Raw genomic sequence first — 20,438 nt, 5'->3', positions numbered from 1 at the left:
AAAAAAAAAAAAAAAAGTAAAAAAGAAAAAAAAGTGACTAATACTTTGTTTTCTCTGCTGGCCAAAAGGCTGGAATATTTTTATCACTAGGAACAGAAAGAAACTTTTCCCTTAGAGACTCTTGCAACATATCCAATCCTGCTCTCTTGCTGGGCAGATTTTAAACATTTATCACTTCTAATATAAAGCAAGCTCACTGTTTATCTAGAGTAGAATTGCTTTTAGGTATTTTATTTAATGGCAGTATTGTGTGCTGCGCAAGGATAGCCAGTGAGTTGGAAGAGCAAAACACACTAAATCTGGGCTGCTGGTAATAACATTTTTCATAGCTCTGGTGCGACAGATGCGACGTACTGAGAGCAAGGTGATGCCAGCTGGCCACGTCTTCAAGTGCACACGTTAAATGTTATACAGAAAGTTGGGGAATATTTTCCATTTCTGTGGAACAATGCCATTTATCAATTGGCTCTGTGGGAATATATATCACCACTTTGCCAATTTGGTCTTTTTCTACACGGCTTCGTCTTTGGATTTCATGGAGGACTGCATTTTTTTAAGTAATTTGTACAGCCCAAGTGGACTTCAGCTGGAAAATAGCTGGATTTCTAAATCCCCAACACTCCTTTTGGAGGTTGTGAGGAATTTTTTAGATACAATTAGGTAATTTCAATTTCAGATTGAACCTGAGTGTAGCATGCTTATCTAATGTACTCTTGCTGCTGGAAGGTAAACCTCAAGTGTTCCTTAATCACATTATTCCTTGCAGTTAAGAGGTCAGGGTTGAAGCAACATCTTTTAGATCTGATAACAGTTAAAAGCTTCTCAGTGATTTTGGCATAAAATTTTCATTTTGATAGGTGAGAATTTATATTGAGATTTTTAATAACATGCAAAGCATGTAACTGCTAGTCACGTATTAGTGTATGTCTTTAACAAAGAGCGATCAAGACCAATAGAAAATAATTTAAATAATCATTATTAATTGTGTTCTGCATACAGATCAATCAGCTTCTGATGTCTGTGTTTTAACTTTCTTTTTTGGTAGCCGTGAAAAGCTGTGGATATGCATGGAGTACTGCGGTGGGGGATCCCTCCAAGATATTTACCATGGTACTTTGAAAATTACTTACTTACATTTGTACCCTTTGAAAGGTTTATGCAAAGAGAAGAATTTGAAAGGAAACTAACAGGGAATGGTTGGTAGTAGCCAGCACTACATGTGTTTTTTCTTAAGAAATGAACAGTGTTTTTAGCTACAGTCAACAGATTTTGTCGAGAGCAATTCTCAACGTGGAAACAGTCACTTTGTGCTAATATCCTGCCATTCTAGGCCAGAACATGCTTTATCTTTTAATCATCACGCTGTTCGTTTCTCTCTGTGATACTTAGGTAACAAGAGCTTGATTTATCCCAGTGGAGAGCTCTTTGGTAACTACAGTTGTTGTACATTGTGAGCTCGTCTACGTCTTTAGTTGCCTTCTGTCAGCCCAGTGTCTTGAATGTCAGTATGCAGTAGTAGTTTATCTCCTTTCTCTGAAGGTACTGGAAAAAAAGACCTCTAAATAGTTCACAGCTAGAAGACATTCTGCTTAGATGTGGAGACTCTGAATGCTATGAAGAAGCAGATTTTACTGAGAAATCTCTAAATTTGTTCTTTAAAGAATAATAATAAAAAAAGACTTTTTATCTCTCCTCTTGTACAATACTGTACCACTCTTCTATTATTATTTTCACCTGTCAGGTCTAACCTAGAGTTGTTGACCCTGTAGAAGGATTTACTGGAGTTGTTAAAAAAGCAGTCCAGAAACTTGCTTTGCCTTTAAATGAAAACGTGGGGTTTTTGAGTATGAAAGCTTTCTAACTTATTTTTCAGACACCTTTAAAACAATTCTAAGTCCCATGGCCCCCTAGCATAAAACATTGCTGTTGCTAATATTAGAAAATTAGCAGAAGTCATTTTTATTGCTTTCTACGTTTCCCAGACTACAGGATATTTTATTACTGCGAAGTCACTTTTAAAATGATAATTAGATTTCTGTCAAACAAGTTTTCTTCTCGCTGTGGGTATTGTCTTCTGTTGCTGTGCTGTTTTTGTTTTTTTACAGAAAGGCTTTCTGTAAAACAAACAAACAAAACCCTCTTTTCAGCTGAATGTAAAATACAGTCCTTGTAAAAAAAGGTCTTTAACTTTCATGGCAATAAATTTTTTTTGGCTGCTTCACAATATTTATATGTTACAGGCTGTCGACTTACGCACTTTTTAATCTTTGTTTTCAGTAACAGGGCCTCTGTCAGAGTTACAAATTGCATACGTGTGCAGAGAAACTTTACAGGTACTGTACTTCTGCAGGTGTGTGATAAAGTCTTGTGTGATAGTCTGTGTACAGAAAGTAAATATGGAAGGTGAGTCGCTCCAGAAAATGATACGGTACCATCACTTCCATTTGCAAGCACTGGGAATTCACTTGAGACCAATTGACCAGTGTTAATCTGTTAGTTTCTATATTGTATACATAAAAACTCACAAAAAAATAGAGTAATGTAGTGCAAATATTTGCTTAGAATCATTGTCAGAGCAGTGCTTCTCAAGGCCAGGTTAGTTGGGTCTTTGAGCAACCTGATTTAATGGGAGGGGATTAGAACTAGATGACCTTTAAGGTCCCTTCCAACCCAAACCATTCTATGATTCTTTTGCAATGTAATTTGCAAAGGAGCTTATGCAGGAATAGATGTCTCTGTGGAACTCATTACAGAGCCAAAATACTAAAACTCAGTCCTGTTTGGATCACCTCTTTGGTGATCTTGTTGGTTTCAGTGAAACTATGGAAGACAGGTCTTTGCAGGTTGTGACCACAGTGCTGTCTAGGCTATTTTCATGCATTGTTCTGATACAGTGATTCAGTGCAGAAAGTGTTTAGGTTTAGGACAAAGTTCTGAATCTCATAGCAGAAAGCAGCTAATATCTAGCAAGCAAGAGTAAGTACCTGGGTATTTTAAAAAAAAAAAAAAAGGCACATTTTAAACTGCATGCTTGATCTGTGGCATTAAATTATAATCATTTGTAGAGAAAAAATATTAGAACCAAATAACTAAAACTGTTTCATCTTCTGATTGCTAGTAATTGTAGCAATCAGAAGGTGAAGAAAGTAAGGTGATGCAGGCAGCATGTTTCTTAAAGGAACTTTGCATTCCCTGCTGCATCTATGAATAATAATTGCATAAGAGAATCACAAAGATGCACACCTTTCCCTGAAGCGGTGGCTGAACTCGTCACTGCCAGAAGCAGGGGTGTAGACCCATGGACAAATCTGCTAGGGAGCTCTGTTCCTGATCTCCTGTTGCTGCAGGAACTGGTATTGCCGGAAGGGCAGCTCAAAAACTGAACACCTGTTTGTTGAAACCTTCAGGACTTCAAAAATATAGCTAATTTTAGTAAAGGAAAATGGTGATTTATCTTGAGGCTTGTTTTGAAAATACACGTATCCGTATGTAAGATGCTAGACCATGAGTGGTTTAAACAGGTCTTCACATGCGTTGGGTAGGGCTGGGAGAGATGAGGAACAGAATCCAGCATACCTCTTAGCTGCAAATCTCAAATTTTTGAACTTTCAAATAAAGGACATTGAGTAATTCCAATTTGTTAAATAAGACTGGCTTTGCAGAATGTTAACAAATGACAGAAATGATGAAGTGTTGTGTCAGAAATGATGAAGTGTTGTCTCTTTTATTTCCAGGGTCTTGCTTATTTGCATATGAAGGGAAAAATGCATAGAGATATAAAGGTAACTTGGAACTTTAAGAAACTTACCTTAAACTTTCTAGTGCAGAAAAAATATTTCTGATAAAGTATTTTAATTTTGTATTTGTTATGTTTTAGGGTGCAAATATTCTACTAACAGACCATGGAGATGTCAAATTAGGTAAGTTGCTTGAATTTATTAGTAAGACAGAAAGCAAATAGGAGGTTTTTTTATTATTGACCATTGATTTAGCAAGTTGTCTTTTATCACTCCGACCAGGCAGAAACACAAAAAAATAACTGTAATATAGAGTCCCTACCTCCTGATGAGAATATTCAGCTTTTATAAGGCCTTGTCTTTGTGTTGAGCAGCACGTGTTCAGCCAAGATTGAGCTTGCAATAAATGATAAAGCATAATACAGCAAATCTCCTGTATTAACACAGCCAATTGTATTAGTTCTCTGTGCCATGAACCTTTGGTATTGCACTGTGGAATGTTCTTTCTTGCACTATTAGGGCAGTAGTTGACAACAGAAAGTGTGTATCTATGGGTGTACATATGTATGAGACGAGAACTTTTGCACTCTGTCAAGAAGTTGCAGGTAATCGGTTTTTTCAACCAACAGACCCTGAAGCTTCCCAGGTTTCCCTGGATTTTGTCAGGCTGGGGCTGCCTGGATATCTATTTGTTTGTTCCTAGCCCCAGTGACAGCTCTGGAGTGAGACAGCTTCTCCTGAGCCAGGCAGCCTGTGGCAACACAGGGTCCATTGCTGGCTGCGCCTCCAGCGTGTGATGTTGGGCATGTCCACGCAAGTGGAGATGAGGAAACTCTCCTCCTTTGCAAGCACTGTGTGGCCAACACTCAGAAGGGATCTGTATTGCTGGCTTCCTCCAGTGATGTTTCGTGTTTAGGGGAGCTCAGGCAGGCTGAATCTTTCATCTGAGCACACTGCCTTCTAAAACCCTGTCCGCCTGTCTGCTGCCTCTCTTCAGAGCAGCCTACGTGCACACGCAGACATCCTGGGAGACAGCATGAGATATTCATCATCATGTGTCTGGTGTTGAAACTGGGGTAGCTGCGATTAGCTGCATTGCTACTCCTCAGAAAAGCTGTGCGGTTCCACATGCTTACTCCCCTGTGGTGGCACAGGAGTGCTATGCTAGGAAAGTAAAGTTTTTTTTAAAGAATAAGGAAAAATAAAATAAAATAAAACCTTGAAACTGATAGGAGCTTCCACTAACTCCGTTAAACTTGGGCCACACACTGATACCTTCCTTTTGCCTGCTAAGCTAGTTAGATTTGTCCACAATTAACCTCCAGCTGTCGTACTACAAATACAATAAAAACAAAACAGGACTTAAATGATATTTGGCTCTGCAAGACCACCTGATTATCTGCAGCTCTCAGAGTAAGGGATAATTGTCCCCTAGACAGAATCTCCAGAAGTAAGAACAGATGGCCCCCCACAGTTCCTTTGTAAGTAACACAGAAATAGTGCTGTTTCCAAAGCATGATGCTATTTTTCCTCTAGAATATTAAACTGAATACCCACTAAATTTTGTGAGGTTGCTTGGTTGCTGTTTCGTGAGATGGAAAAATAGCTAGGGGAGGAAGAGGATCATGAGTGAGCTGTACATAGAAACTAATCTTCTTAATTTGAAATTGTATCAGTGTAGAAATTAGCTGATCTCATTATTAATCTTTAACTGTTGAAGCTTAATGAATTTTTAATTTGCATTAATTTGCATTAGTGTCTTTTCAGAATATGATACTTCCTCGAGTAGAATTTGGAGTGTTAAAATCTAAATTTCTAAATATGATCATTTCATTTTCCAGCTGACTTCGGCGTAGCAGCAAAAATAACAGCCACCATTGCAAAGAGGAAATCATTTATTGGTACCCCTTACTGGTAATAAACTACTTCCATTTCTGTGATTGCATGCAAAGCTAAGTCTGTATTTAGAAATCATGCCAGGAATTCTAAAATACACATACTGAAGTATGTGTATATAAATATAGAAGTATATGCATGTATTTTAAAATATATATAGCAAATGCATACATTCCCTTTCTTCCAAGTAAAATGCCAAAGAGTAGAAGTCTGGGAACCACTGGTTGTAGCTGGTCTGTTGCTGTCACCTACCTGGTGTTTGAGGCCTCAGATTTCTCTCAACCTTATTAATGCAAAACATTCTCCCCTTTTTTGCAGATATGCAATGGTCATTTAGTTTCTCACCAGCTTCTTGTTCTTCTAGCGAATAAACTAAATGATGTCTTTCAGATCTCTGCTGTGCAGAAGAAATTGCAAAGAAAAAGATTTTGATCTTTTAATCATCTCTAGTACCTAATTTCTGCGCAAGACAGCTTTTAATATGCTAACTTATCAGTGTAAATCTTGAGCGGGATGAATATGCAAATGTGGCTGCTTTTGAATTCTGGCATTACTGTGATGCAGTTAGGATGCCTTTCTCCAGGGCGATATTCTTAGGATAGACTGAACGTGTTCGTCCAGCTTAATTCAGACAATGGCTTCTAATTGTTTGCTGCCCTCCTTATCCTGGTGCAGCATGAGGACTCAGGGCAGGAAGATTATCTGGTCATTAAAGCATTTCTCCAGGAATCATGAGACTCTGGTTCTATTCCTAGCTTTGCTGGCAAGTTCACAACCTTAGGCAGAACACGCAACCCTCTGTGTTTCTTTTCTCCCCTGATGCTGGGGAGGCGACAGCAGGCTTCTGCCTTACTTGTGCTCTTTGTGGGGTTTTCTGCACTAGCATTACATAAAGTACTGCGTGACTCCTGCATGCAGGCAGTGATTCAGATTTGCCTCTTGTTTTCTGTATGTGCTGACTGACTGATGCCTTTGCTTTTAAAGGATGGCCCCAGAAGTTGCGGCAGTGGAGAAGAATGGTGGATACAACCAGCTCTGCGACATCTGGGCGGTCGGCATAACAGCCATTGAGCTCGCGGAACTCCAGCCACCCATGTTCGATCTGCACCCCATGAGGTCTGCTGGCAGCAGAGCTTGCTTTCCTTCCAGATCCTCTTCAGCCCTAGCAGGGGCTGTTAAGATACGCTTCAACCCTCTTCATAGCTCAGAGTTAAAAAGCCACGCTAGTATTCCTTCATCATTTGCTTTCTGCATGAGCTATGTCTGTTTTTAAGATACCAGTCTGAAGCTAAAGACTTGAATTTAGAATTGAATTAATAAACTTAAGTCTTTTAATTTAACAAAAGAAATTCATAGTGTCAGTAACAATGTGATTAAGAACAGGTAGAGTAAATCGCTAAAGAAACCCGTAGCCTTAGGTTTAACAAGATTATGCACAGCATTAAAAAGATTTTATTTAAGGATAAGAAAATGAACAACTTTATCGCATTTGTCCTCTAACACAGTATAAACTATAAGCCAGTTTCACCAGAATGATTCTTATCATGAATTATAGAATTATAAATTTAAATTGTTTAGATATTGGAACGAAGATACATATATTTATTTATTTATTTTTAAACTATATGATGACATTATTCTTCCTTTACCTTTAGGGCTTTGTTTTTAATGTCCAAAAGTAACTTTCAACCACCAAAGCTAAAGGAAAAAGCAAAATGGTAGGTTAAAACCCTTTCCTTTGTTCAATATTTTGTAGATAATATGAGAAAATGATTTGTCATTATTGAAGATAATGACACGCTGTGAAAAATAGTGTGGGCTAGTTTTAAATTCAGTAACTCAGAGAGGTGATTTCACCCAGAAGTTGTTTCACTGAGAAACAGCCAGTTGTTTGCTGCAGTATGAAAACAAATGAGAGAGAACTGAGGTCCAGCAGCAGGTATTTGCTGAGATGGCAGAAAACCAGCAGTATGGCACAGGACAGTCTTAACTTTGTGAATTGGCCCCTACCAGTGGTCCAGATGGATGTGAAGTCTCCCTCCTTGGTCCTCTTGTTTGTCCTAGGAAGAAAAGCTATTTTTATCCCTTCCCTTTAATTCCTATTTATAAGGTATTTGCCACTATTAATGGGACAGGTAATTGTTTAATCCCTACATGAAGTATGTGCCTCTGCCAATTTACATTCAGCAGTAATTCCTTCAACTTGTGATACCTTCCTAGCACCTGCAGTATTTTGTGTCATACTTAATAACATTTTATTTTCATATTAATTTTCATGTTTTGTTATCAAAACAATTATGGATTTTTTGCTTGCAATTTTGCTATAAAATCTTTTTACCTTGAGGTATTTGGGTAGACAGGTGTGTGCTAGAGGAAGGGAGAAAACACTTCTAAATTTTTGTCTCCTGAATCGAAACTGCCCACTGTAACTGCAGCCTGTCAACGTACATTACTTCTCTGATGTCCTTTTTGTAGATGTTAAAAATAGAAGAGGATATGTGTTTTTTAACATGATTTGAAATCAAGTGTTCTTGGACTAATGTTGGCCACAGAAGTTACACTAACACAAGTGCAACTGAGAAAAAATGCTTGAAAAATTGTAGGTCCAGTCATAACATCAAATCGTACTTCAAAATTTAAAAGATTATATAGCATAACCACCTAAATTGTTCTGGAAATAGCAACAAAATATTTTAAAGAGTAAGTTGAGTCTTTGTCTAGAACTCCGTATTTATTTTCCTGCAAGTAGATAAGAACAGTGAAATTTGTAGGTTTGCTTGGATTTTGAGGGTTTGCTAGGTACCTAATTCAGAATTTTTACTTTTGCTACCTAATTTCGTAACAGTTGAAACTGGAAAAAGTTTAAATAGCAACATATGTGCTTAGTTTATTTTCTGTATCCTACCAAAACATTTTTCGTGCAAGTTCCATTAGTCAAATGTGTTTTTTCCCTGTTTTGTTAACTTGGTAACATAATTTTTCAAACCTGAGATGCATTGAGGTATTTAGACAGCATTCTAACTTAGTGCATCCTTTTGTAATCTGTCTAGTTTCTGTGTTAAAATCAAAATGATCTTACTGAAAAATTAAATATAAAACTTAATTTTCCTTTAAGGTCATCAACATTCCATAATTTTGTCAAAATTGCACTTACAAAAAATCCAAAGAAGAGACCAACAGCAGACAGACTCCTTTCTGTAAGTGACTTGGAACGTTTTGTGACATTAGTAAATGATCTCTTGCTTCAAAGTGAGCAACAAATCAATGGAAAATCAAACTGGAACAATTTTCTTTCTCTCCCACAATATGGGTGGTGAAATCTGAATGAATGAGACAATGATTAACTAGAAAAGTGGCAAGACTTTATTCTGGGTCAAGTTTTTTATGATTTTTGGTAGGGAAAATTACAGAAAATTGCCTCATGTTCTTCAGCCTGCCCTTTCCACAAGTGGATGTCTCAGCCTCTTAGGTATAGCTGCACAGATGTTGACCTTTTCTGTCACACAAACAGAAAACTGATCTATATAGCTAGCATTTGTTCATGTATCTGTCTTACTAAATTTGAACAAACTACTTTTGTGAAAAATGAAGTTAATGTGTAATTGTTTGACTCAGAATTTAATTTCCAACTGTCAAAAGTGTGCCATTTCCATGCTTACAGAGGAGATAGAAACTCTAGTCACTATGGAGTCATTAAAGAAATACTCGAGCCCCCAAACAAGGCGAAGTTCAGTGATGTTCTATATTGGGTGTTTATTATTGGAAGTTGCATATCAGCTGCATATTGTAACTTGTTCTTTTTTTTTATGATTTTAGCATAGCTTTGTAGGGCAGCCTGGTCTTTCAAGATCTTTAGCAGTTGAGCTGTTGGACAAAGTTAATAATCCTGACAACCACACACACTACAATGAAGTTGATGATGATGATTTTGAGGTGAGAACATCTGTTATTTTCTACCTTTAGGTAAACCCAGGGTTTAAATATCTTGCTTTGCTTTCATCATGTAAGACTTCTGCTTGACAGGGGCACTGCCCCAACGTTTTTAGAGTTTCTGTAAGTTCCTGTGCTGGAGGAACCAGGAAATCTTGTCAGAGCTTGTCACATTTTTGCTGTGGAGTGTATATGAAGTTCCCATGTGCAGGGTCTTGGCTTGGACAAAGATGATGTGGCTCTGCAACAGCTCTTCTTTCTCTCTCTTGGTTTGATTGTTGATTGAGATCCAACAGAAAGGCACTTCCTAATTTTTTATTTTTTTTTTTACAACTCTTGCAGCCTCACTCTGTTATTCGCCATACAATTCGTTCTACGAACAGGAATGTTAGGGCAGAACGAACAGCATCAGAGATAAACTGTAAGTTCCAAATATAATTTGCCCGTATGATGGTGTTGATTTGTTTCTACTAAGAGAGGATGTTGTAGTCATTCTTCAGTTATGTACTCTAGAAATTCTCTCCTGCTGTTGGCACATTTGAGAAGCGAAACCTGAAGAAACAATGCACAGACATGAATCTTCAATGATATTTTCGTGGAATCATAGAATGGTTTGGGTTGGCAGGGACCTTACAGCTCATCTAATTCCAGCCCCTGCCGTGGGTAGGGACCCCTCCTGCCAGTCCAGGTTGCCCCCAGCCCCATCCAGCCTGGCCTTGGGCACTGCCAGGGATGGGGCAGCCACAGCTCCTCTGGGCGGCCTAGGCCAGTGCCATTTTTCCAAAAGCAAAACTAAAACTTGCCTGTTATTCCGCTGTTCCATTTCATCTCATTGCTGCATAGTAAATTTCAGGCAGAAACCTTCTATGGCCAGTGTAGTCTTTCAGTTCTGTGATCTGTCAGACTTTAAGCCTTACTTAAAACATCAAAAACACTAATTGGAAGTACATAAAAAATTAAGAGTGACTTGATAGGAGTGAATACATTGGCTGTCCTTCTCTGATAAGAAAACTGTAAAAAAGGTAGCATTTTGTGTTTGTCCTTACACTGTTTCAAGTTCACAAGCTAAACCTTTTCTTGACCTTATTGGAGCACTTGTAATTTTAATAGCTGTCCTCACAAGGGTGTCTGTCAACTTAGGGCATTTTCTTTTCATAAAACCTTTTTTTTACTTTTAAAACAATGCTAATGCTCTACCCAGTTGGATCTAAGTTGAAATTTTGAGGGCAGAAACTGCCTTTCTTCAGGTTTGGACAAATGCCTGTTGTAATATAAAAACTAGCTGCTCCTCTGAGTCACGTACATCTCGCTTTTAGGAAGCTTACTTTTAAAAGCCCCTTTTTTTCTTTCATGTGCATTTAAAAATAACATGTGGTTACAAATTAAATTTTAGTGTGTTTTCATATTATGACTTGCTGTTTACTTTTCATCTGTTTCTTGTGGGTTTCAAATTTGTGAATTTAAGCGTTTAGACAATAATGATATTTATAGTGGTAGTCATTTTATAGGCAAATTAAGTGTTGTGTACGTTATTTTGTTGTGCTACAACATGTGCTTCACTGTAGTAAGCATGGAAAGGACATTAGCAGAATGTTGCGTGTATTAAAGTTGACCATGTAATGTTTTGTAGTTGATAAGCTCCAGTTTGAGCCCCCTCTACGGAAAGAGACTGAAGCTCGGGATGAAATGGTAAGGACAAGTTTGTTTTTTCCTTCCTTCACTAAAATCATAGCACCTTCATTGTTTTGTGGTTCAGCTCTAAGTAATTTAAGTCTGAAGTACAGAGTCATGAGAAGGCTACTCTTGGTCCCTGGACAATTGAAACATTTTTAAGAAAATGAATTGCCCTCTATGCTTTGTGCAGGGAGTCACGCTCAGATGAGAAAAACAGCAAGTGCCAATTAATTTGATAATGTGGAGAGGCTGTTCTGCATTTGAGTCCCTGATCTTACCATCATCAGCTTATTTGCTGCTTGTTTCTTGGAACCCAGCCAACTTGCATGCAGACTTTTTGCCCCCTGTGAGCTGCTGCTGTTTATTCCAGTTCTCAGCAGTTTACTTCAGATCAGCTAATTAACGTTCTTTTGGGTCAGTGTGTGACTGTTTGAAAGGGCTCCATTTTTTAGTAAGTGTTGTGAATACCAACAGCTGCCATTAATTTTGATTTGGAGAAATCTGTGCTCAGCGTTCCAGAAAAATCCCAGTCCTATTTTTTTTTAAAGCTGTACTCGAGTTCACCAGGTGGATACAAGTTCATCTTATTTGCATGTGATTTCAGAGACTTGTACATGTTGTTACTGATGAGGTCCCCTTGGTACAGTGGCAGGAATGCCCCCAGTCTTTCCTGACAGTATTTCATACGAGTTTGGAGGTGGCTGCACTATGTTCTCTTGCTGGAAGAGTGTCTTGGAAGTGCCCCGAGTGGAAAATCCTTACTGAGTTTTCACCATAAGTTTTTGCTTTCATGTTATTTAATGTTACTTGATACTGGCATTATACCATTTCCAGATGCTGCTTTTCAGTCTGAATCTAAGAAGAAAATATCTTTTCGATAATTGTTTTGTAACTATATTTTAAAACATTACCTCACTTAGGAATTTTATTTATTGCTAATGGGTCGTTCTGGGAATCTCCCAGGCTTCTTCACGTGCTGTGAATTCAGTTTGATAGGAAAAAAAAAATGAAAATCTCTGCATCCTCAGGTGGTGGCAGCTGGCAATGACTTTGCTTCACATTGGAATCCTTTTGTTGAAGGTGGAAGCAGCAGGTAAGTACAGAGTTTTAAAACATCTTGTATTTCTGTGACTTAATGTGAAAATATAGTCTGAAAGATATAAATGGAGGTGGGAAATCAAACCTTAAGCCCAAATTTATTTTAATATTTATAAAATCAAAGGAGATTTTACCCAGTTTTCAGTCATCCTTCTACTGTTGGTTGGTCATTGTCTTGGAGACTGGATTTTAATCTCTTTTAATGATGAACAGTAGTTTATTTTAAATTTATTGTAGCTCCCAGTTGCAGATGGAAAGCAAAGCATACACGTATGTCTGCCATGCTGAAATAACGTTGCCAAAGCCAGTTTTCTGAAGCAAAATCAGAAACCTTGCAAGGGCTGAGTTCAAGATCCTGCACTACCCTTGCACGTCTCTTGTGAGCCACTTCTGTAGTTGTGACATCCTGTGGCAAGTATTTTCGCAGTGCTGGAGGTCAGGTCTTTGCCAGTAAGCGAAGGAGAAACCGCTTCTGAAGATCTAGTGGTGCGACTGCTGCTGTGGGTGTCTGCTTAGCACAATCTGTAATAACAGCTATGTAGTGTTAAGGGATGCAGTGTTTCAGGCAAAGATGCCCTCAAACTGATTTCCTCTGGGCTAAAGCAGGCCTGATGGAAGGGAGCACAACCGTGTCCAAGTTAGGACTGAATTTACCATGTATGTGGCTTCCTTTTGCTGCAAACTACCAGATTCTGCCTTTAAAGGCAACCTTTGAATTTGTGTTGAGTGATATGAATGTTTAGTAACAGCGATGCACATATGTAGGGAAAGATGGTATTTCAGTTCAAATAATTGCTAAGCTAAAAGAGCCTCTTTCCCATCTTTATTTGGAACCGAGCAGCACGCAGTAAATTTCTTTGGCTTTTTTGCAGATAAAGTCTTGCATAAGCTGTCAGCTGACACTCCAGCCCCCTGGAAGACTGACCTTGTCATGTAGATTGCTAGTGTTTGGGTCTTTTTAAGTTCAACCCATTTTTCTTTTCTCACTGTCATCGTAGTAAAAGTTCAGGGTGGCTTTCTAGACCTTGCCTTTCTCTGTCCAGTAATGACAGTGGCTTCTTTCCTTCCTTTATTCATGTTTTTTTGCTTGTGTGACCCTGATGAACTGAAAGATTGCAAGCCTTTCTCATGAGTGGTGAGTTTTGTGCAGACAGCTGGAATCTGCAGGGTCGAAGAGCAGGGAGGGAGGCAAGCTCTGATTTCTCATCTTCATATCCTCCCTGCAAAGCAACTTACTTTTAAACTTAGCTTTAATTCTGTTCCTGTCCCATTATTAAGATTGTCCATTCCAACCTATATTGCAGAAGGAATGTAGCTGTAGCAAACGTTGCTAGGGCTATGAATTTGTAAATAGATACAGATTGAGTACACAAGCTCTCTGATTGAAAGGAGAAGAGTCATAAAACTTCTGGATGGTCAGTCTGTGCCGCTCACTTGGAATCCACTTCCAGTTTAAAAAGATAAACAGGAAATGCATAGCTCCTCTGTCCCCAGCAAGTCAGAATAACACCAGGGATGTAAAGAGAGGATGCGTGCTGCGGGGAGACAGACAGCCGGGCTTGCTTTTCATGTCCTTTGGCTTTTATCAGAGTAATGGCGATTGCTATGTTTGACTTGGGAATTGTTTCAGTGGAAAGAGGCATACCAGAAATTGTGCCTGAAGATGGAACAGACTGGTTGGCTCTTCCCATCCTTATTGTAGCATTTTAAAATGACTTTCTGTATAGATTTTCTGTATTATTTAGGTGTTTTTTTGCTGATGGGTAGGCTTTTTTTTAGTAACTCCTGGTCACAGCTGCTTTTCTTTCAAAACAAATAAATGGTAGGGGAATTGTAGAGCAATCCATGTTTGCTTGGGTTAGTTTTTGGGTAATATGTTTTGATTTTCCCATTAGCTACCCCTGTAGCCATTCCTCACTGGGTGACGTGTGCTGTGGGACACGGAAGGATGTGTGTGGTGGTGTGGGATTTGGGGGTGTCTGCACTGGAGGCTGACTTGTCTGCAGAGTCTTGGATTGCACCAGGCTTCTGGAGCACCGAGACAGCCAGCCTGCAACCTTTTGTTGGCTTTGGAGGAAAAGTTCCTGCTGTTATGTCTGTGCCTTGAGCATACAACACTCAAGGAAGCAATTTTCCACTATTTCTTCTTTGTAAAGGCTTTTCTCCTTTTGTAACTTCCTCAGGTTTCCTTTTTTTTTTTTTTTTTTGTTGGTTCTATTATTAGGCATTTCAGCAATATTTAAAATACCACGTAGGAAGAGGAAAGATTAGCTGATGGTATCTAGTGTGGAAGAGAGCTGAAATGATTCTTTGGGGGTGGGGGGTGAGGGAGGGAGGGAAAGGAAGCGACTGTGCTGAATTGAAAAGGGCTTAATGCAGCAAGAGAGAAGCACTGTGTTTTGTAAAGGGCTGGGAGATGCTCGTTACAAAACTAAATGATGTTTTCACCAATCAGTTTGGTTGCACGTGCCAGCCTTAGAGCAGAGCTCCTAATGTTCTAAACATTTCACCTAGGGGACTGCTTACAAAATTTGGCGATGGGAGTGAAGATGTGGAAGAGTGAGTGAACCTCCTTCGTGTACAGTTGCATTTACCCCGTGTGGCTCTCGCTAAGCAGGCAGTCTCCTGGCAAAATCTCATCCCCTAAAATGCTGCAGGCAGCTTTGCCACTCGTAGAAGCGAGGGCTGGTCGCGCTCAAAGAGCTAACGCACGCTTGACTGTTTATCTGATCGTCTGGAGAATGTACGCAAAGCAATGCTTTCTTCCTTTGCTCTCCTTCCTGAGGTTATTTTAGGATGTATGGAAGTGCCTCACACTTGAAAGTAGACTTTGTGTTCACGAATCTGCCAGGCCTCATGGTGGCAGTGGGCATGCAAATATTCCTGCAGAGCTCCGGGAGGGTTTGTGCAGCTCCTGTTACCCAGACATCTGAGTGATCCAGAAGTGCACTGGAAAGCAGCAAGCTGCACTGAAAGGCTGTGAACCCTTGTGTTGGTTGGCCCAAAGTTCAGATGCAGCTGGGGCTGCTGTTAGTAGATGTCCGGTGAACTTCTTTTGTCACTTTGGAAAAGCTGGGGAAGAACATTGCTCTGTGATTCACTGGCTGATCCAGAAATGCAGCATTTTCACTGGCAGGAAGAATTTTCGAGAAAAAACAAGTGCAAAAATAAAATCCAAGCAGTGGAAGGGGGATGCCTTCAGAGAACTAGTCCTTTAACATATGTGGTTTGCAAAGTTCAATACCCTTCATCACAGAACACTCTCTAATGTATCATTTATGAAAGAACATGAGTTTATCAAAAACTACACTTCTAACAAGATTAACATGCTTTATTTTTTTCCCACCCTTGGACTTCTAGTTTAACCCTGTTCGTGCAAAGCTGTGATCAGTCTTTTCTATGCATCTGGCTTGTATCATTTAGAGCCTTTGTTCTCGAGCAAGTCTATTTATATTGCTGATTTAACTAAGACAACTACTGCACCTTTTTATTTCAGATCAACACTAAAGCGAGCAGGGCCACCTCCTCTACCTCCTAAGGTAAGTGGCTGTGGTTTTAGGCAGCGAAACCCCACTCGTGCAGCCTCTGCCATGCTTACGTTGGATGCTCTCAGTAGGTTATAAATTCTCTTCAATACCATTTGCTCGCTGACTTCGTGTATTTTATGCTGACTTGCAGTCTGTACAGTCTTGACCTTTGGGAACTCATGGCCTTGTGCACTGTTGTAGACAAAGTGAGTTTTAGGTATTTTCTCTGTAAAGAGAGCATGCTGTGCGGAATGTCCTCTCAGTCAGCATCGTGCCTGCTGCTGGGATTTTTCCATCAGAGAAGGAATACCTCTTAGATTATTCTTCTGACAAATGGCTTTGTTCAAAGGCTGATTTTTATTTTTTTTTTAATATAGAAGCAGTGTGAGTTGAACTAAAATTTGCTTTAAGCGTATGCTTCCAGATGCCATTTCCCAGGTAATCATCACCTCTTTTGTTTGTTGCAGCCAAGAATAAACAGTTACCCTGAGGAAAACCTCCCGGATGATGAGAAATCTCAGACGATAAAACATTTCCCCGACTCACAGAACAGAGCCCCACCAGCTCATAGGAGACAGAGTATTCCTGTTTGTGGGCCTCAGACTGATTCGTCCTCCATTGGTATGACCAGCAGCATCAGTAGCCCAGGATTGCTCACAGCTAGATACAGCGACTTGGGTAAATGCATTGCATTTCCTAAAGGTGCCTTGTTTCCTGTAAAAGGAAATCAGTTTGGGAGTCAGCTCTGTTTTCAGATGATCGTTATTTTAATACAGGCTGACCATGAAGTGAAACTTTACATGCGTGCTGATTCGTGTTAGAGCCATGACCCATGGTGGAAATGTCCTTCCCAAAGCAGGGATGCTCAGCCAGTCAATACTGTTGCCTGCAGGAATAACATAAAAACAATGAACGTGCAGGAAGAACCATCTGTGAGGACATTGCCACAGCTTCATTCTCAATCCTGTTTAGCCTGGGGACTGTTTGGATAATGGGAAGCCTTTTTTTTATTGTGTAGCTTTGCATGCAGAAGGGTAGCCAGCTGCTCTTGAAAGGCTTCAGCTACCTGAGAAGTGTATACGCAAGTTTCGGAGTTCACTATGCTCTACTCCCACTAGGCACAGGGAGAAGAGAGAATAGGGCAGCAAAATATTTTCTATTTCGTTATGCCAAGTGAGTCCCAAAATGTGCCTGGGCTTCCTTCTAGGAAATGGGGATGGCATGTTGAAACTCATTGAAGAAAATGCAGAAGGATCTGGACAAATCCCTCAGCTGCCACGTAAAAAAGAGAAAAGAGATTTTCCTGTAAGTATTGTGACTCTCAGTCTGATCAGTTGCCCTATTTCACACATCATTTCAAGCCAGCTAGTTTTATTTCAGTGTGTGGGAGCTATTTTATGATCTTTCTCTCTCCCCACAGAAGCCAGCGATCAATGGTTTACCACCCACGCCGAAGGTGCTGGTAAGAAGCCTCATTTGCAGTGGGAATTATTGCAAGTCTGCCCTCATGTCATCTCTCTAGTGACAGAAGGTTTATGCTAGAATAAGCCACCACCTCATCTGGGCTGATGTGCATGTCGTAGCCAATTACTTTTCACTCAGTTATTTCTACTTGTTTCCTTTTCTTAAAAACTTCACATCCTGACTGAGTGGTGAAGGGAAGAGATGGAGACTTCACCGGCTCTGTGGGCCGTGATCTCCAGTGGCATTCGCTGTTTTATACAGAGAGAGGGGAAAAGGAGGTAGCAATTGTAGAGGGTGCTACTTGCTTGAATGTTTCTGCTTGTTTTGCTTTCTTACACAGTTGCATAAGCACTCGATCTTCTTACCTAGTAGGTAAGAATTGTCCATATCATTTTGATCACTCCTTGCATTTCTTAACGTATATGAAGTCTATGAAAAGGTTTGGAAGGCTGCATTGTAACTGGGGGGAAAGGTAAAAAATACTTTTAATCAAAGCAGGTTAGAGTAAGTTTGTGTCTGAAGAGAAGAGAGCCATGCTGTGTGTACAGTTGTGTGCTAAGTAGCCAAGTGCCAGAAGTTAAGACCTTTATACTAGAAACTTGTTTCAGGTTTCATTTTTTGTGTCTTTCAGATGGGAGCATGTTTTTCCAAAGTCTTTGATGGTTGTCCCTTGAAGATTAACTGTGCAACATCATGGATACATCCAGATACTAAAGGTAAAGTTACTTTTTGTGTTTGTATGTTAAGGCTGTCTGTTACTGAAGTGCTAATGAGCTTGTGAAATAAACAATTTCTCTTATTTTTTTAGATCAGTACATTATCTTTGGAACAGAAGAAGGTATCTATACTTTGAATTTGAATGAACTTCACGAAGCAACAATGGAACAGGTGATCTTTGGTGTATTGAACACGCAGATATAGTAATAGTAGGAAGCAAGAAAATTTTATATTAAAGGGGGGATAGACAGGATGCCAGACTTTGTGGCATAAACTGATTCACTTCGAAGTAAACACTGGAAGTCTTAAAATTAATAGTTCCCTTACCTGATTTTGTTGTTGCTCTTTATATAACACTGCTTTCAAAGGACCTCTGTACTAAACTGGCTTTCTTCTCCATGGAGGCAACTGATTGCCTACCTTTCCTTTCTCCATTTTATCTCCACTAGGTGGCATATTGCTTCTCCACTGCACGCTACCAAAGCCTTCAGCCATTTAGTTTAGTTGGTGATATCACCAATAAGTATGCATTTGCTTCAGTTTTCTTGGGCTCTCTAACCCTTTCCAAAGAGCTTCCACTTCATAAAATCATGGTGTTGTTACATTTGTCTTTTTAGAATCAGAAGTAGCAGGGTGTTTTTGCAAGGGAGGCATTGACAGAGGCTGCTAATGAGATGTACACCTGCAGCTTTCAAAAGCAGTTCACAAAGGCACTTCAGGCCTCTGAAGTGTTACATTCAGCCACGACATGGCACTGCTCAAAAGCCAGAGGTGATGAGGTGGACATTGATCACTAAGAGTGAGAGAAAGATGATTTCACAGAAAGGGCATTGCATAGAGAGGTCTGTGCTTAAGAGGAAAAAAATCCTTTGTTTCTGGGAGCATCTTGTTAGAACACAGAAATTCAAGGGAAAAAGAAAAGGGGAAGCAATTCAGCAAGGTCAGGGAGGGGGTAGTTTGGCACAGACAAAACAAGAGAAGGTTATAAATGGCTTGATGGTGAGAAGTCTGAATTTCAGTGTAATATAGCGAGAAAACCCTTTCACTTTGAGAGAGAGGACCATGTACCTGAATGCAGTAGAAGAACACTGAATATGAAGTTTGTTTTTTTAAATCTTTTTGTAGCATCAGCAGACATGGCATCACAGAATCACAGAACGGTTTGGGTTGCAAGAGATCCTAAAGATAATCAAATGCCATCCCTGCTGCCGTGGGCAGGGACACCTTCCACATAAGGAACAACTACTATTTCTAACAAATTTCCAAAAAATGTGCTGATAATGTTGGAGGCCACCTGGCCCTACCTCAATTATCTCTTCCCTCAGTTAGTAAAACTAATCTGCTTCTTCATATATTTTCCTGATTTATTTTATGTGACAGTCTTCTCTGAACTCTTCCAGATGCTTTTTTATATCCTATTAAGAGGTTAGACATGGTAGTGGTTGGCAGAGTGAACGTAGCACTGTCTAATTATGACATTTAGTGCATCCCAAAATGAGTTTCCTTTTCTGTGAGAGCATCCTCAGTTGGCGGAGGTTAAGTGTGATTCACTACAAACCCCAGAGGCTTTACAGCAGTGCTTCAGCCATGCCAGTTGTTTCCCTATTTGCATTTATTCACTTCATGATTCCTCCCCACTAAATGTTGGTGCTTGAGATTTTTTAACTGTTTCTCCAATTTTTAATTCTGGTGACGTCCCTCAAAGTGCTTGTTGTCTCTCCAAGGATAGTATCTGCTGATTTCAGAAGCATTCTCTTATTCCATTACTAATTTTTCAGCAAAAATACTGAGTAGAACCACACGTAGAAAAGACACCATATCTGTAGGCTGCTTCTTTTCCCCTACTAAATAGCAAATTTCTGATAGATACTCTTGTTTTCATATCTTCTTTTTGCATTTTCTTCATATTTTCTCATTTTGCCCTTGGAAATGGCATACAAGATGAAGTCCTTCATGTGTGTTTCATATCTGACTGTTTCACTGCACCCAGCAGGGCAATTATCCTGTCGAAAAAGAAAATTCTGATGTTCAAATGCAGCCCCTTCTGTATAAGTCTGCACTAGCTTCTCTTGTTATCCTCTTGATAATTAGTGTGTGGTGTGTCCTTGTGCTACCCCGGATGACCAGGCAGTCCATCAGACTTTAATGCAGCTCTCAGAGTTCAGCCTAGGTGCTGTGCTCGTCCTTCCTGAGGTCCTTGGTTGTCCTCCAACAGTTTTTGAAAATAATTGTTACTGAGGCCTTGGGGTTTGAGCCAGTTCTTAAGTACTGTTAAGTAAACTTGGGGGGCCTGCTGACATGAGTGCATGTAATCAGAATAATTATTAATGTGGGTTTTATCTGATTCTAGCACAAGTTTCTACCCCAGTGCTGGTGACTGTGCTAATCATGCAGT

General features: G+C 39.6%; 1 protein-coding gene across 4 annotated transcripts in view; it reads left to right on the top strand.

Annotated features, from left to right (window-relative positions):
• MAP4K5 (mitogen-activated protein kinase kinase kinase kinase 5) overlaps positions 1-20,438 on the top strand; it is a 67,635-nt gene that overhangs the window by 33,048 nt on the left and 14,149 nt on the right. Inside the window, exons 4-22 of one of the 4 annotated variants that reach the window (XM_068682232.1) lie at positions 1,046-1,110; positions 2,278-2,333; positions 3,735-3,782; positions 3,878-3,920; positions 5,579-5,651; positions 6,618-6,749; positions 7,289-7,351; positions 8,749-8,830; positions 9,450-9,566; positions 9,906-9,984; positions 11,194-11,252; positions 12,266-12,330; positions 14,850-14,894; positions 15,832-15,874; positions 16,330-16,483; positions 17,070-17,167; positions 17,283-17,324; positions 17,958-18,042; positions 18,135-18,214. In XM_068682232.1, coding sequence (XP_068538333.1) covers positions 1,046-1,110; positions 2,278-2,333; positions 3,735-3,782; positions 3,878-3,920; positions 5,579-5,651; positions 6,618-6,749; positions 7,289-7,351; positions 8,749-8,830; positions 9,450-9,566; positions 9,906-9,984; positions 11,194-11,252; positions 12,266-12,330; positions 14,850-14,894; positions 15,832-15,874; positions 16,330-16,483; positions 17,070-17,167; positions 17,283-17,324; positions 17,958-18,042; positions 18,135-18,214 — 1,429 coding nt within the window. Of the gene's footprint in view, positions 1-1,045; positions 1,111-2,277; positions 2,334-3,734; positions 3,783-3,877; positions 3,921-5,578; positions 5,652-6,617; positions 6,750-7,288; positions 7,352-8,748; positions 8,831-9,449; positions 9,567-9,905; positions 9,985-11,193; positions 11,253-12,265; positions 12,331-14,849; positions 14,895-15,831; positions 15,875-16,329; positions 16,541-17,069; positions 17,168-17,282; positions 17,325-17,957; positions 18,043-18,134; positions 18,215-20,438 lie in introns of all 4 variants that reach the window. The other 3 variants (XM_068682230.1, XM_068682234.1, XM_068682231.1) reach the window with 3 other exon arrangements.

This window comes from Anas acuta, chromosome 5 (genome assembly GCF_963932015.1).
Source record: "Anas acuta chromosome 5, bAnaAcu1.1, whole genome shotgun sequence".
NCBI classification, from domain to species: domain Eukaryota; kingdom Metazoa; phylum Chordata; class Aves; order Anseriformes; family Anatidae; genus Anas; species Anas acuta.
The sequence above is the reverse complement of the archived record's forward strand: the minus strand, read 5'-3'. Positions and strand labels throughout refer to the sequence as shown.